Below are 13,136 nucleotides of genomic sequence, written 5' to 3'. Positions count from 1 at the left end.
AACGTTATACAAATTATTCAAACTTTTTATTTTTTTGAAACGTGTATTTTGAAGTTTTTGATTTTTGAAGGATTATAAATAGACCGCTACAAAAAAAAAAAAAATACTTTGATAAATTGAGCCTTGTTTGAGGTTTTATTCTTGTGTTAAAGTTATGAACAAATTTATCCTATTAGATATTGTTAAAAAAAGAAGCTTTTAAAACTGTTTAAAATGAGATGTGAATAAAACAGTTAACGTCAATTTTTTTTAAATATATATTTTGAAAGTTTATTTCATTTATCGGTTTAAAAAGTGATACCAAATGCAAATTTTTTTTATTCAAATTTTGTTTAACTATTTTACTTGTTTATGTCCTTTACGATCGCATAAAGTACACTCTTATAAAATTGAAAACAAATATCATAAGAGATAAAAAATTATATTTAAATCATTATTATTTTTGTTACATATAATTAATTTTAAAGTATTGTTTCTTGGACAAAATTGAATAAGTTTAATGCGAATTATTTAAGCCCTTTTAATAAACAGTATGTTTCTGCAATAATATTTTGTATGTAGAACTTAACATTCATTCATATAACTTCATTATTTTTCATTCTTGCTCTTAATTATTAAAATATTCAGTTTTTTCCTTTTTTCAATAAAAAATACTGGTGACAAGAACAAAGCTATGTAGCTAATACCTATGAGATTACGTGCATATGACAGTTTCTGTGTATATAATTCTAATCAATTTTGTCTCTATTATTTTTCTAATAGAAAATGAACTTGTCATTTTTCGTAACAAAAATTCACGCCTATTTGTCTAAAAATTTTATGTCTCATTAAAAAATAATAAAATAAATTTAAAATATAAAAGAAATTCGAAGCAAAATTCTCGATCATTTTATATCTTTAAAATTTCAATAACGGTACGTATTGTATGCTAAATGTTTCATTGAATCCAATATTACATGGCTAAGATTTGATAATGTTTATTCATATATTTGATAATTTGTTTAAAATATAATCCGAAGTCTTACTTATTTTTATTTCTGTTAAAAGCTGAAAAGTTCAGTTCAAAAGAAAGTATCTGTTGATCTGAAATCTTTTACAACTAATACATTAAAAATAAAAAGTTTCAAGCCATCTATCAGACACATCCGTACAAGCTCGATTGACATACTGAATGCAAAACATGCATTTACTTTGGTAATTGTGTGGTCCTTTCCTCAGTTGTTGGGAATTAGCTATTGTTAAAAATTTTAAGAATGACAAACCCCGAAATATATTATCAATATTTCTAAAGATAAACAACGAGGCAGGTATTGCTATTTTGCCTGTGGAAGAGTCAACACTGAAAGGTTGAAATGGTTTCGATATCCTGTCTTTTTTCTAAATAAGGGAAACAATTTATTTTGTGAGAAGTAAATGACATTGTGGCAAGCTGTGAAGGTATGGATAGAAATGTTTCGTGGAAACTTAGAAAGAAAAGCATGTTTCTCAGAGAATAGAGCGGGGGGGAGCAGTATGTAGTTCAATAGTTTATCATATGGGTGGCATTTTGAGAAATAAAGATTATTTCATTGAGAGTAAACTTGTTGTTCAAGGTCAAATATTAAAGACAATCCTATAGATGTTCACAATATAACTTCTCTGCCTTTCTAACACATGACAACTATCAAGAATAGGCACAGTTTGAATGATTTTATCTTTAGACTGCAATCCTTTTTATTGAGCCGCTTTTTTTTAAATCTACAATAGCAACTCTATTCCCTTTTCAACCATTATCATTTAAAAGGTGGTCTTGTGTAGTAAAAATCTATATAGAACTCAACCTTCCATTCATATGTCAATTTCTCAGACCTCCAAAGTATCGTCTGGTGCGTAATCGTTTTTATTTTGAAACACGAAAACACGAAGGATTCTGCATAATTTTAAAATGCATCATACCTGACAAAATTTGAGAATTGTTAATTTTTAAAAAGAGAGTTCAAGCATTTCAAGTATTCATTGATCTTTAGTTATTTATAACTATATCTGTTTCCCTTCAATACACCATTAAGAACTTATACTTGTTCTTTCACGCTTTTATATTAGGAATTCCTTTAATTTTCTGAAGTTCAAACTCATAATCATATTTATGTTTGAGTTTATATATAGCTTTTTAAAATGAATTCGAATAGCTTTATCTTGAGTCATTTCTCTGCCTAAAAAATGGATAAGTGGTAGAAAAAGAAATGAATCAAGTTTCCTCCTGGCAGTATATACTAAAAAGGGATAATAATAATAATAGGATTTTAAATTCTTCTATTAATTATTTTTTAAACAAGTTCAAAAACAATCTGTATCTGAAAAAGAGAGTTAGATTCAGTTTTGGACGCCACATTCTTAATTTTCTTAAATAATAATTTTTTCAAAAATAGTTCTCTTCCTTTTAGATAAAAAAAAACGCAATTTAGTTTACTATAAGAAATTTGTGTGTTTTTTTTTCCTGCCTTCTTTTTTTTGAAATGAAAAGCTAAATACATTTTTAATTTTAAATTATTTGGATCTTAAAAGAAGCTCATTTTAACTATAAAAACTTAATTAGTCTACCTTTTTAATTTTTTTAAAAAAAATTTTTAGCTGAGAAATTAAATATTTTTGTAGGAAATTTTGAATAAAATATTTAGTATGGAAGATAAAATTTTTTCACTAAAAAATAATTGAAAATTTCATAAAGTTCTAAGCACAAATGGGGAATACTAATATAAAGAAAAGATTCCGAATCGAAAATAAAACAAAATAATAAAAAGTAAAATAATAAATAATTTTATGAAATAGATCTCAAATGAAAATAAGTAATGGTAGCACAGCTATCATAAAGATAGCGCAGCTTCATAAGACAATGAAATGTTTATAAGAACTCAAAATTCGCCAAATAATAGAAATAAACATAAATATCTTTCAGCCAAGTCAAAGAAGACTGTGATGTACTCATAGCTCCTTTTCCAACAAAAGGGCCTTTTAAAAGAGGAGTGCGATGAAATGACAGGTTAATGGGTGGTCAAGCAAGTTCAGGGGAAGGAAACAGCCGGCACAACTGCTGTGCCTTCGCCGTTGTTAGGGCAAGTTTTTTGAGCGGCACATATGCTGTGCCCGCCGATGGCAAAGGGTTAAAAATAATGTAAAGTAATAATTTATTTGCAATTTAATTAAAAAAGCATTTACGCTTTATGCTGTTGCAAATTCGCTGTGTTGTTATTCCCAGACTTTGCAAATTAAAGATTTTTTTAAGGCATAGTTACACATTTTATTTATTGCAATAAAACTTGTACATGGCACTTGAATAGGAGTACAAAGTAGTACTCACAGTAGAAGAGCCTTAGGAACTAATGGGTCACTTTGCAAATTGCTGACGTTACTTTGCAATGTACTTAAGGAACTCATTGTTATGTACCTGGAAAATACGTCAGAAAATTACAAAGAATCGATTTTTACAATTAGCCGATGACATATACAACGCAATACCGAAATTCATTCATCAAATAAGAGATTCAAAATTGCCAGGAGAAAAAAATGAAACAATTACTTTTAAACTGTACATCAACATCGCCAATTCTTGAAGTGATATTGCATAATCCCCTTTTTGATTGCTTTCTTATTAACAGTAATAATCATTTAAGAAGCAATAAGAATTAATAAAAACTAGGAGGCTTCGCCCCCTGTTCGCTGGTGCTTGCCAACCCCCGGAACTGCTTTCGCAGTTCATTTCGGATGGCTTCGCAATCCGATGCTCGCTTTACTCGCTCGTTGGATACGTTCTTAACGTCTAGCTTTTGTATACTTTTTTGAACACTGAAGTTCCGAAAACTTTTCACTGTAGAAAATTCTAAACCTGTACATTTCAATATTAATTTGAAATTGCAAACAGTTCACATATTTTTCTTAATCACACTATTCTAAATTTCAGTTGTTGAGAAAAGTAACTGTTCTAAGTTTTGTTTTAAAGTCTTTCCCACAAAAGGGCTAAAGCCATGTGTTGTAAAACAATATGAAATAGTAGTCTGCCACTGAACGCCGGATGTAAAGCACCGGCTTCGCTAAAGATAATTTTGTATTTTTAATTCTCTGAATGGCGCCACCCTAATATGGAATTTGTAAAATAAATGTATATATTTTTGATTGTTGATGAAGCCCATCATTTTGCGTTTTCATCAGTGTTCAGAAGCAGAACAACTATAAGTTCTTTATTTTATCACAAAAATATAAAATGTATAAAAAACAAAGAGTAAGAAAATGAGTATAGTCATAGAAAAAGTTAAAATTATAATATAGTATTTATCAGTTAAAATAAAACTTTTTGTTTAAGTCATTGTTAACAAGTCAAATTTCTCTGAAGCAATTCTAAACCTAAATTTTGCTCACTACGTGCTCTTGCGCGCCGAATCCAATCAATTAAAAATGAAAATTGTTGCCAGCGCGAGAAAAGAAATATCATCGGTTTTATTGATACATACATACGTACGTATTAGCGTTTTATATAATATAGATGATTTCTAACAATTGTAACAAATATATACAACTTTGTTTTTGCATTTAAAGAAACTGAAAGAATAATATAATTTCTCTTACAGCGAAACAAAATAAAAATTCTTTTTGTTACATTTGATGTGTTAAGAGCGTATCAGCAGAAGACGAACCATTTTTAGTAGTCCAATCAAATCCAATACTTTTGCAACGTAATATAGTTGTTTCTTTTTCAAGAACGAATGTTCTCCTTCGTTAGCGAAGTATGTTACCAAATCTAGAATTCCCGTAAAACAACGAAACTATAACTCCTTTTTTAAATAATTTTATGATATATATATATCGTAAAAAATATAGTTATTCTACTGAAGACTACAAGGCTACAAAGGTTACAATAGATAGCCGCTAATCCTAAAACCAATTGGTATTGATTGAGAAAACAATTCACAATGCTTGTAATACTTATACGCATTTACCGATATTTACTCATTATGCATTGAGAATAAGTTTGTAAATATACATAATTTGCGTATGAAACAGGGTGATTCGCCAATCACGGCGCAAACTAGGAAGGTGTACGCGTAAGCAATTATAATTTTGTATAGGAATATAAGGTTTAAAGGGTTGTGTTTAAGCGCAAAGGCAAAAAACTACACGGGAGGCAAAACTAGTTCTTTTTACAAAACTAATGCAAAGTGCTTCTTTTGCTGCTTACTTTCGAACATTGTGTGTGCTGCAAAAAGCTTCACTTTTATTGTACCAAGAAACCATTTTTGGTACAACACAGATTCTTTGCTGTTTCCATTAGCAGCGCCATCATACATTCGATGCATGTCTGGCTTTTCCTTATGCATCAACCATTCATTTTCACCAAACCTCCCCACACTCTCAAAATCACGGTTTGCGAATGACATTCTTCATCTGATACATTGGATCACGGTTTTCTTGCTCACTACCATCTTCTAACTACTGTATTGCCAGTCAAAATCAGCAGTAGTTCATTAGTGATCGCAATCTCGAACACTTATTGAAAATACTGCTTTTCTGCAAAAAAGCACAGAGAGTTGATTTAGAAAATAAATGTCCCGCAGTGGACTGATCGTAAAGACTTGGTTCCCAGTAGAACATTGAAGTCGAGCATAACTGGCTGCTCTCAGTAAGCGGGTGGGTGACCATTTTGATCTGTCTGCATAGGACCGAAGGTTCAGGGTATCGGTCCTCGTTAAGCTGTTCTACCGTAACGTGCTCGGCTTCGCACACAGATCGTTGGGCTACCAAAGCAGGGGAGCCATTCCTTCTGCAGAGGATCAAAATTGCTACGGCTTGTCGTCGGATCATTCTCAGGGATGTTTCCCAGACCGTAGCCAGATGTGCAACCCCAGTGTGACGTAAATAAAGTACCTACCTCTGTTGAAATGAAACAACTAACTGAAAAACATAAGTCTCAACTGACCATTGAAACCGTTTCTTTTTCTTCCAGATTCATGACATTGATAATCTGTACTTAAACATCTCTTGAAAAAAAATAGAAAATTGAAGTATTATTAAATTTTTTTTACCGGGAGTTGGATGTGGTCAAGCAATCATCAAAAATTCGAAGTTATACGCATATTTTATATTTTTTTAAAATGAAACTATTTTCTTTTCTTACAAGTTTAGTGCAAAAAAATCCAAGTATTAACTACAGAGACATGGAAAAACTGTAAAACAGAAGCATTCTCAGCACAAAAGTGAAACTCATTCTTTAAAAGCTTCTCAAGATTTAGCTAACGCCATCTGTTAACCTGAAGACTCAACACCCGTGTAACTTTTCGCGTGCTTTAAAGCGTTCCTTTAGACCCAACATTGCTATACGAAAATTACACGCTTAGTACACTCAACTACCTCTCTAAGTTTGCCTCGTGGTTTTCTTCTTTCTTCTTTTGTTTGTTGAGCTTCGCACCTTGGCAGCACAGCGGACCCTTATCCCATCCATCATGTTTTTTAAAATAGTTATGGTAGGGATTCATGAGGTCAGCAGTCTATGTGGTGACTGATTTGCCTCGTGATCGTGCTATCACGCTGCATATACACCGAAGAGCCATTACATTACGACCACCCTGCTTATAACATGTAGGACCACCTTTAGTCCTCAAAATTGCTAGCACCCGCCGTGTATTGATTCCACAAGGTGCTGATAGGTAGTCTGAGGTATCTGGTACCAAGCGCTCACCAGCTGGTCCTGCAATTTCCTCACATTGCAAGGAGGGTAGTGTGGCAGCACGAATTTGATTTTCCAAGTAGGACCATAAATGCTCTATTGGATTAAGGTCAAGTGAATTTGGGGGCCAAGATATGACTTGAAAGTCACTGGAATGTTCCTCGAACCAATCCATGACGATTCGACCCTTATGACATGGTGCATTATCCTGTTGGTAAACACCATCCCCGGCAGGAAAAACTGTTGTCATCAATGGGTGAACTATGTTCAAGTAGCTTACAGACGTCAGGGATTGTTCTATGAGGATTATGGGACCTAATGTGCCCCATGAAAGCATTGTTCCTGGGCGAGAAACCATGAAAACCTGGGCGAGCCCATTGCTATAGATGGAGGGTGATCATAATGTAATGGCTCTTCGGTGTATACCCAAATAGTAAGCAACCTTACTTATTTGTGGTATCTCTTGATTGACAATAAAAGATTGGCGGGGTAATCATTATTTCCACAGAACAGAAATGTTATTCTTTTTTTTTGAATATTAAGTAAAGGCACACATCTTCAGGCTAACATTACAAAAAAAATCTTATTTTCTTATTGAAAACCTTGTTTTTAAACTTTCTTTTCCTAATAAGGGTAAGGTTCTCAAACGCAACATTTTTTGATGATGAGTGTTCATTTATCTCGCCAACCAAGACTTTTATAATAATAAAAGAATTATATATTTGCCACTTCAAAAAAGACAAAAAACATGATACAATTATGATCATAAAATCTGAGATAAACCTTGTTTTTTTAACTATTCTTTCTTACATTACATGATTGTTGCAAAAACCTTATTTTTAATGAAACAAAAAAAAAGAAATAAAAAAAGATGGAGCTGTCAATCTTGATTTAATTTCAGCAGGTTTTCTAAGCCTCGTTTTGTCAAGATAGATTCAATCTCGATATAAATTGGCAGGTTGTGCAAGCTTAATTCGAATTTCAAAACCTTGTTAGGGTTTTGTGAAAAAGGTTTCTGCTGGCATTAAAACCAACTTTACACTGTTATCTAGATGAAGAATTAAGAATAGTATGAACCACAACTTTTAAATAGCTTCACAGTTGCTGCAATAATAAGATTCAAGTTTTTTGAAGTTTACACAAGGGTTATTGTTCACACAAGTGCTTACTTGGCAGTTTAAGACTTGGCGATAAAATCGAAGAACAGTCTCTGATATGGGTGCTGCTGCGGAAAGAATGGCTTTTATGTTTCCCCCTAGACTTTCAGCGAAACCTTTACATATTTCTGGAGTCCAGAGCTCTTCTATACCTCTAGATCTGAAATAAGGATAGATTCAGCTCCAATTAAAACTAATTAACTTTGTTAAAATAAAATAGGAAATTGGCAATTTTTAGTTCCTAAATCCAGTTGGATACTTGCAAGCGGTGTGGGTCAGCCAATCAGGTTCGACACACACGGGTGATGTCATCTGCAGGTATCCAATTAAATCTTATCCGAAAATTGATTCAGCGTGATAGTTAACTCAAACGAGGCCGGGATAGCCTTGTTGGCAGGACGCTGGACTCCCGTTCATAAGAAAGGGAGTTTGAATTCAGCCGACCGAAGACTCCCCGTGTTGTCAGTGGTGACTGATGCACGCTAAATCTGTAGGGTCGCAAATTCCTCCACGTTCCCAAAACAAATTAAACCTCTGGGGGTACTGAATTGGAGATTATTCGTTCTCTAGTTCAAGTCCAAATTACGATCTGTGGAGGAATGAATGGATGTATAAACGGTACCGCCCTGTAAATAGGTGTGACGTATGGGTGGGAAGTCGAATTATTGGCCATAGATGGCGCCACTGGAAGACATGAACAATCGCACCGTTTGCCTTAATGGCCTACGACAACAACAGCAACATTAACTCAAACCTTAAAGCTGAGACATATACATGCCACGCACAAACACGTCATTAGACACAATCATGTGATTATTTTCAAGTGCCCAATTAGATGGGTTGTTCATTTTTTTTATTGAGGGAGTTGAATTTATTTTTAGGGGTAAAATTACTATGGTTTTCTTCCTCATGAAACCCGTGTTCGCAATGGCTTCAGTCGCAAAGTTCTTTACGAATGAAATTTTAACCTTGAAATTTACTCGAGAATTCGAGAACGTCCTATTGGTTCAGTCTAATAATAATTGACTACAGAATCGAACTTAAAGTAATTTTATATTATGCGATTTGTCAAATTTATTAATGTTCTTTTATCATAATTAATTACTAAATCACTGCAGTAATAGTCCATGCTAGAGCATGGCCTCTCTAGCAATTTTACTTTGAAGTAGTCTGTTGCGCGCGTGCTTTAGTATTCCTACTCGTCATTCTCAAAAGTGTTTCTCGAATCTATTTCGCCAAGTAAAATAAAACAGCCACAGTTTAAGTGCTGATACTCTTAAGGCAAATTTATAGTTTTAAATTTCATATACCGTAAGGAATCATTTAAATTTTAGAATGGGAAAGCAGCTTAAATATTTTAATACTTATTAAACACTTAACTTACAAATTGTTAATTTGGCGTGATTTTTCAACCTATGAGAAAATTACCAAAATCAATAAGTAATTCCTAAATTTTTATGAGTCAGGTAATGCAGCAATAGAGTGGTGGCTCAGGTGGCTCAGGAGATAGAGCGTTCACCTTCCAATGAGGTAAACCGGGTTCGAATCTCAACAATGATTAGTCAATACGAATTACACACTCGGCTTGCACCGACCACAGTGCTGACGTATCCTCAGTGGTAGACGAATCATGGGATGGTGTCCCCATGCCATCAGGCTAACGGTCGGAGTTTCTTGTGGTATTCCTCGCCATGTAACGCAAATGTGGGTTTGTTCCATCTAAAAGTCCTCCACGAAGGCAAAATTTCTCTCAATACTTGAGCCAGGAGTTCTCTCGTCTCCTGGATTGGGTTCAAAACTACATGGCTATGGAGTTGAACATTGGTAGTCGTAATCCTAAAATTGGGTAGTCTGTTCAACGACGGTTTTATAATGTAAAATAGAGTGGTATTTTAAATGTTAAAAATATTAGATCCCAAACGCTTTGATTTTCACAAAAGTGTGTCTTTTCTTCATATTGACATTTTGCGCCCCTTTTTTGGGCCTTTGGTGGAGAGCACTGGCTAAAGTTAGGATAAACGTGTCGTAACAATTATAAAGTACTGCTGCAATTTCACAGTAATGTAAAAGCTTACAGTAAGAGAAAAACGTTATTTACGGTCACGGCAGGGCCTCAACTGCTTGAGGTCCTCCTCGACAGCGTTCATCCATATATTCTTGGGTCATATACCCTTTCGTTAATCCTCGCATCTTTCTTTAAAGATCTTCTTGTGCCGCGATGGCTCAGGGGATAGAGCGTTCGCCTTCCAATGAGGCAAACCGGGTTCGAATCCCAGTCGATGCGAATTCCGCATCCGGCTTGCACCGACCACAGTGCTGACTTGAAATATCCTCAGTGGTAGATGGATCATGGGTTAGAGTCCTTTTGCAGTCAGGCTACCCGTGGGAGATTCTCGTGGTCTTCCTCTCCATGTAACGCAAATGAGGGTTAGCTCTATCAAAAAGTCGCAAATTTCTCCCAATACTCGATCCAGGAGTTCCCTTGTCTTTTCGATAGGGTTCAAAATTACAAGGCTACGGAGTGGAACATTAGTAGTCGTAAACCCATAAAATTGGGTCGGCTGTTGAACGACGGCCATAAAATAAAATAAAAATCTTCTTTGTGCATTTATTCCTTTTCTTTACAATCCCAAACCATTGGATTTTTTATGACTTTAGAAAGTTTATTATTTATTCTTTTATTGTAATCAATTCTGTTTTTCTTAATTTTTTTAATTAGAAATTTTTTTAATATACTAATTTTTATTTTTTTAAATACAAGAGAGATTTAGACTTTTGCCTACGGCTGGTACAATAAGTGGACCAGAATGGCTTCATCATACTAAGCGCCGTAACCAAATAGTTAATACAGGCCCCTTGCCAGATTATTAGACTCACTATAAGATTGTATGTAAAATCTTAATTATCATGCGATACTATACAGCTTTATTATTTTTACGCTACTGAAACCTTTTTGCACTTGCTTACGTTCGTGTATAAATTGGTTAAATTAGACGATGTATAGTATAAATTGACGATTTCATAAATTAGACGATATATTATATAAATATTGAGCATTTTTTTAATAACCGTCGTTGAACAGCTGACCCAATTTTAGGGTTTACGACTACTAATGTTAAGCTCCATAGCCCAATCCAGAAAACAAGGTAACTCCAGAATCATGTATTGAGAGAAATTTGCCTTCGTGGAGGACTTTTTGATGGAACTAACCCGCATTTGCGTTACATAGAGAGGAGGACTACGAGAACCTCCCATGGTTAGCCTGAAGGCAAGGGGACTCTTAACTCATGATCCGTCTACCACTAAGGATATTTCACGTCAGCACTGTGATCGATGCAAGCCGGATGCGGAATTCGTATCGACCAGCCATTGCTGGGATCGAACCCCGGTATACCTTATTGGAAGGCGGACGCTCCATCCCCATCGTGGCTCTAATATAGAACATTTGTTATATCAGGTATTATATTAGTATATTATAATAATTATAGACCAGATTATTAGACGCACTGTAGTTTTTTAATAATTACATGTTTTGTACGAGATTATAGGTAATACTTTTCTATTTAAACATGCATGCAATGGGTTTTTATTCATCAGATTTTTTTATATATTTTCTATTTGTGTTTATTTTTAACGTATTGCATTACAATGTTAACTGACTGATAAACGAATGGATACACAAGTGCAAACCGGTTTCAGTCGCGTGGAAACAATAAAGCTGTATAGTATCACCTGGATACTATACAGCTTTTAATTAATAATTAAGATTTTACCTAGAATTTTATAGTGCGTCCGATAATTTGTACAGGGATTGTAAATATACTATATATATTTTTTAATTTTACACTTGGATTTTAAGTAAATATTTTGAATTTTAAGTTAAAAATTTAAATTTTGCATATAAATAAATCGTAAATACATTTTTCAATCATTTCATCTTAAATTCATTACTTTTTCATTCCATGTCTATTGCTTACAACATTCATCTTCATCATTTCTTTACTAAGTTTTGCTTGAGTCTGTAAAAAGTGAATAAATCAGTACTGATTTTTCGGTATATTTTTACAAGATGACTTATTGTATGCAAAACAGAAATAGTTAACAAATGCATTTTCTCTGTTAGAAGAAAGAGGATGCTTTTGAACAAGTGAAAAACTCAATTTATGAAAAGTTAATTTATGAAATAAGGAACAATTACGATAATAAATAAATAAATTTCGGGTGTTTTTTACTTCATGCTTACTGGAAAACATTTTTTTAACTTTCCTTAAAAAATACCTAAAAATTGTAATGTGCAGACATTTTTTATTTCATTTTTATGACGAGTGCGTATTGTATAACGCCCCGTATAAAATCTTTTTTAAAACTTTAATTGAATTTCACCATGCGTTGTTTTAAATGTTTTGATAGTTAACGTCCACGAAAGCTTTGTAATCGATTATTGGTGAAGATATTAGGTTCATCCTTAATGATGACCTGAATTCGATTCTGGCACAAGCACGCATTTCACTTCTACAATCAAAACGCAGATGGTAGTAATTACTCGGTTTCCGCACCACGCTCCCTAACTATTCATCTCTGTGTGAACCTTTCCTATTTTGGAAGCATTGCATTTTACTTACATGTTCAGTAAGACATGTAAGTAAAAAGCTTTCAGACGCACAGCACAGGGAATCGAACCTTGGTTCGAACCGTGGTAGGCAAAGAGTAAGTTGTTTCAAAAGTTGTATCGTCTAAATATGCAATGCCATTAATAAAATATGCACAGTGGCTAAAGTGCTGTAAGTAAAAAATCATATGTACATAAATACTTTCGTATTACCATATCATAGAGCTTGTTCAACATTCTAGGTACCGCTGGCCAAAAAGTGGGTTTTAAAACTTTCATATCGTCTAAAAGTGAATTAACATCGCCAGAGTAGAAACCTATGCTTGCACCTACCGTAAACATTACAGCCTAAAAAGGAAAAAGTATTAAAACTATTTAGTAGTAACTCTTTTTACAATTCTATGAAAAATGTAGAATTTTTATGTAGTTTTTATTTAAGGAAATTTCAAAAATTCTCTTGAGTTCTCTTTTCTATTTGATCAGAGAGAAAGAAGAATTACAGAGGATTTTATTTTTTTAGAATGTTTTCAAAGTCTGCCTCGATATGAAGTCTCCCGATAATACTTTTCCCTCTATAACGCTATTCTTAATCAGAGAGTAAGAAAAATTACAGAGGATTTTATTTTTTAGAATGTATTCAAAGTCTGCTTTGAAATGAAGTCTCCCGAAAATACAT

At 33.5% G+C, this 13,136-nt stretch overlaps 1 protein-coding gene across 2 annotated transcripts in view; it reads right to left on the bottom strand.

The window, feature by feature from the left end:
- LOC122272056 (long-chain-fatty-acid--CoA ligase 6) overlaps positions 1 to 13,136 on the bottom strand; it is a 75,460-nt gene that overhangs the window by 12,326 nt on the left and 49,998 nt on the right. For both annotated transcript variants that reach the window (XM_087169339.1, XM_087169338.1), the window contains 3 exons: positions 12,674 to 12,808; positions 11,803 to 11,870; positions 7,864 to 8,011 (listed from right to left, as the gene is read on the bottom strand). In XM_087169339.1, coding sequence (XP_087025465.1) covers positions 7,864 to 8,011; positions 11,803 to 11,870; positions 12,674 to 12,808 — 351 coding nt within the window. The remainder of the gene's footprint in view (positions 1 to 7,863; positions 8,012 to 11,802; positions 11,871 to 12,673; positions 12,809 to 13,136) is intronic.

Source organism: Parasteatoda tepidariorum, chromosome 8 (genome assembly GCF_982258835.1).
Source record: "Parasteatoda tepidariorum strain Cologne lab strain chromosome 8, Ptep-v5.0, whole genome shotgun sequence".
Taxonomy (NCBI): domain Eukaryota; kingdom Metazoa; phylum Arthropoda; class Arachnida; order Araneae; family Theridiidae; genus Parasteatoda; species Parasteatoda tepidariorum.
The sequence above is the reverse complement of the archived record's forward strand: the minus strand, read 5'-3'. Positions and strand labels throughout refer to the sequence as shown.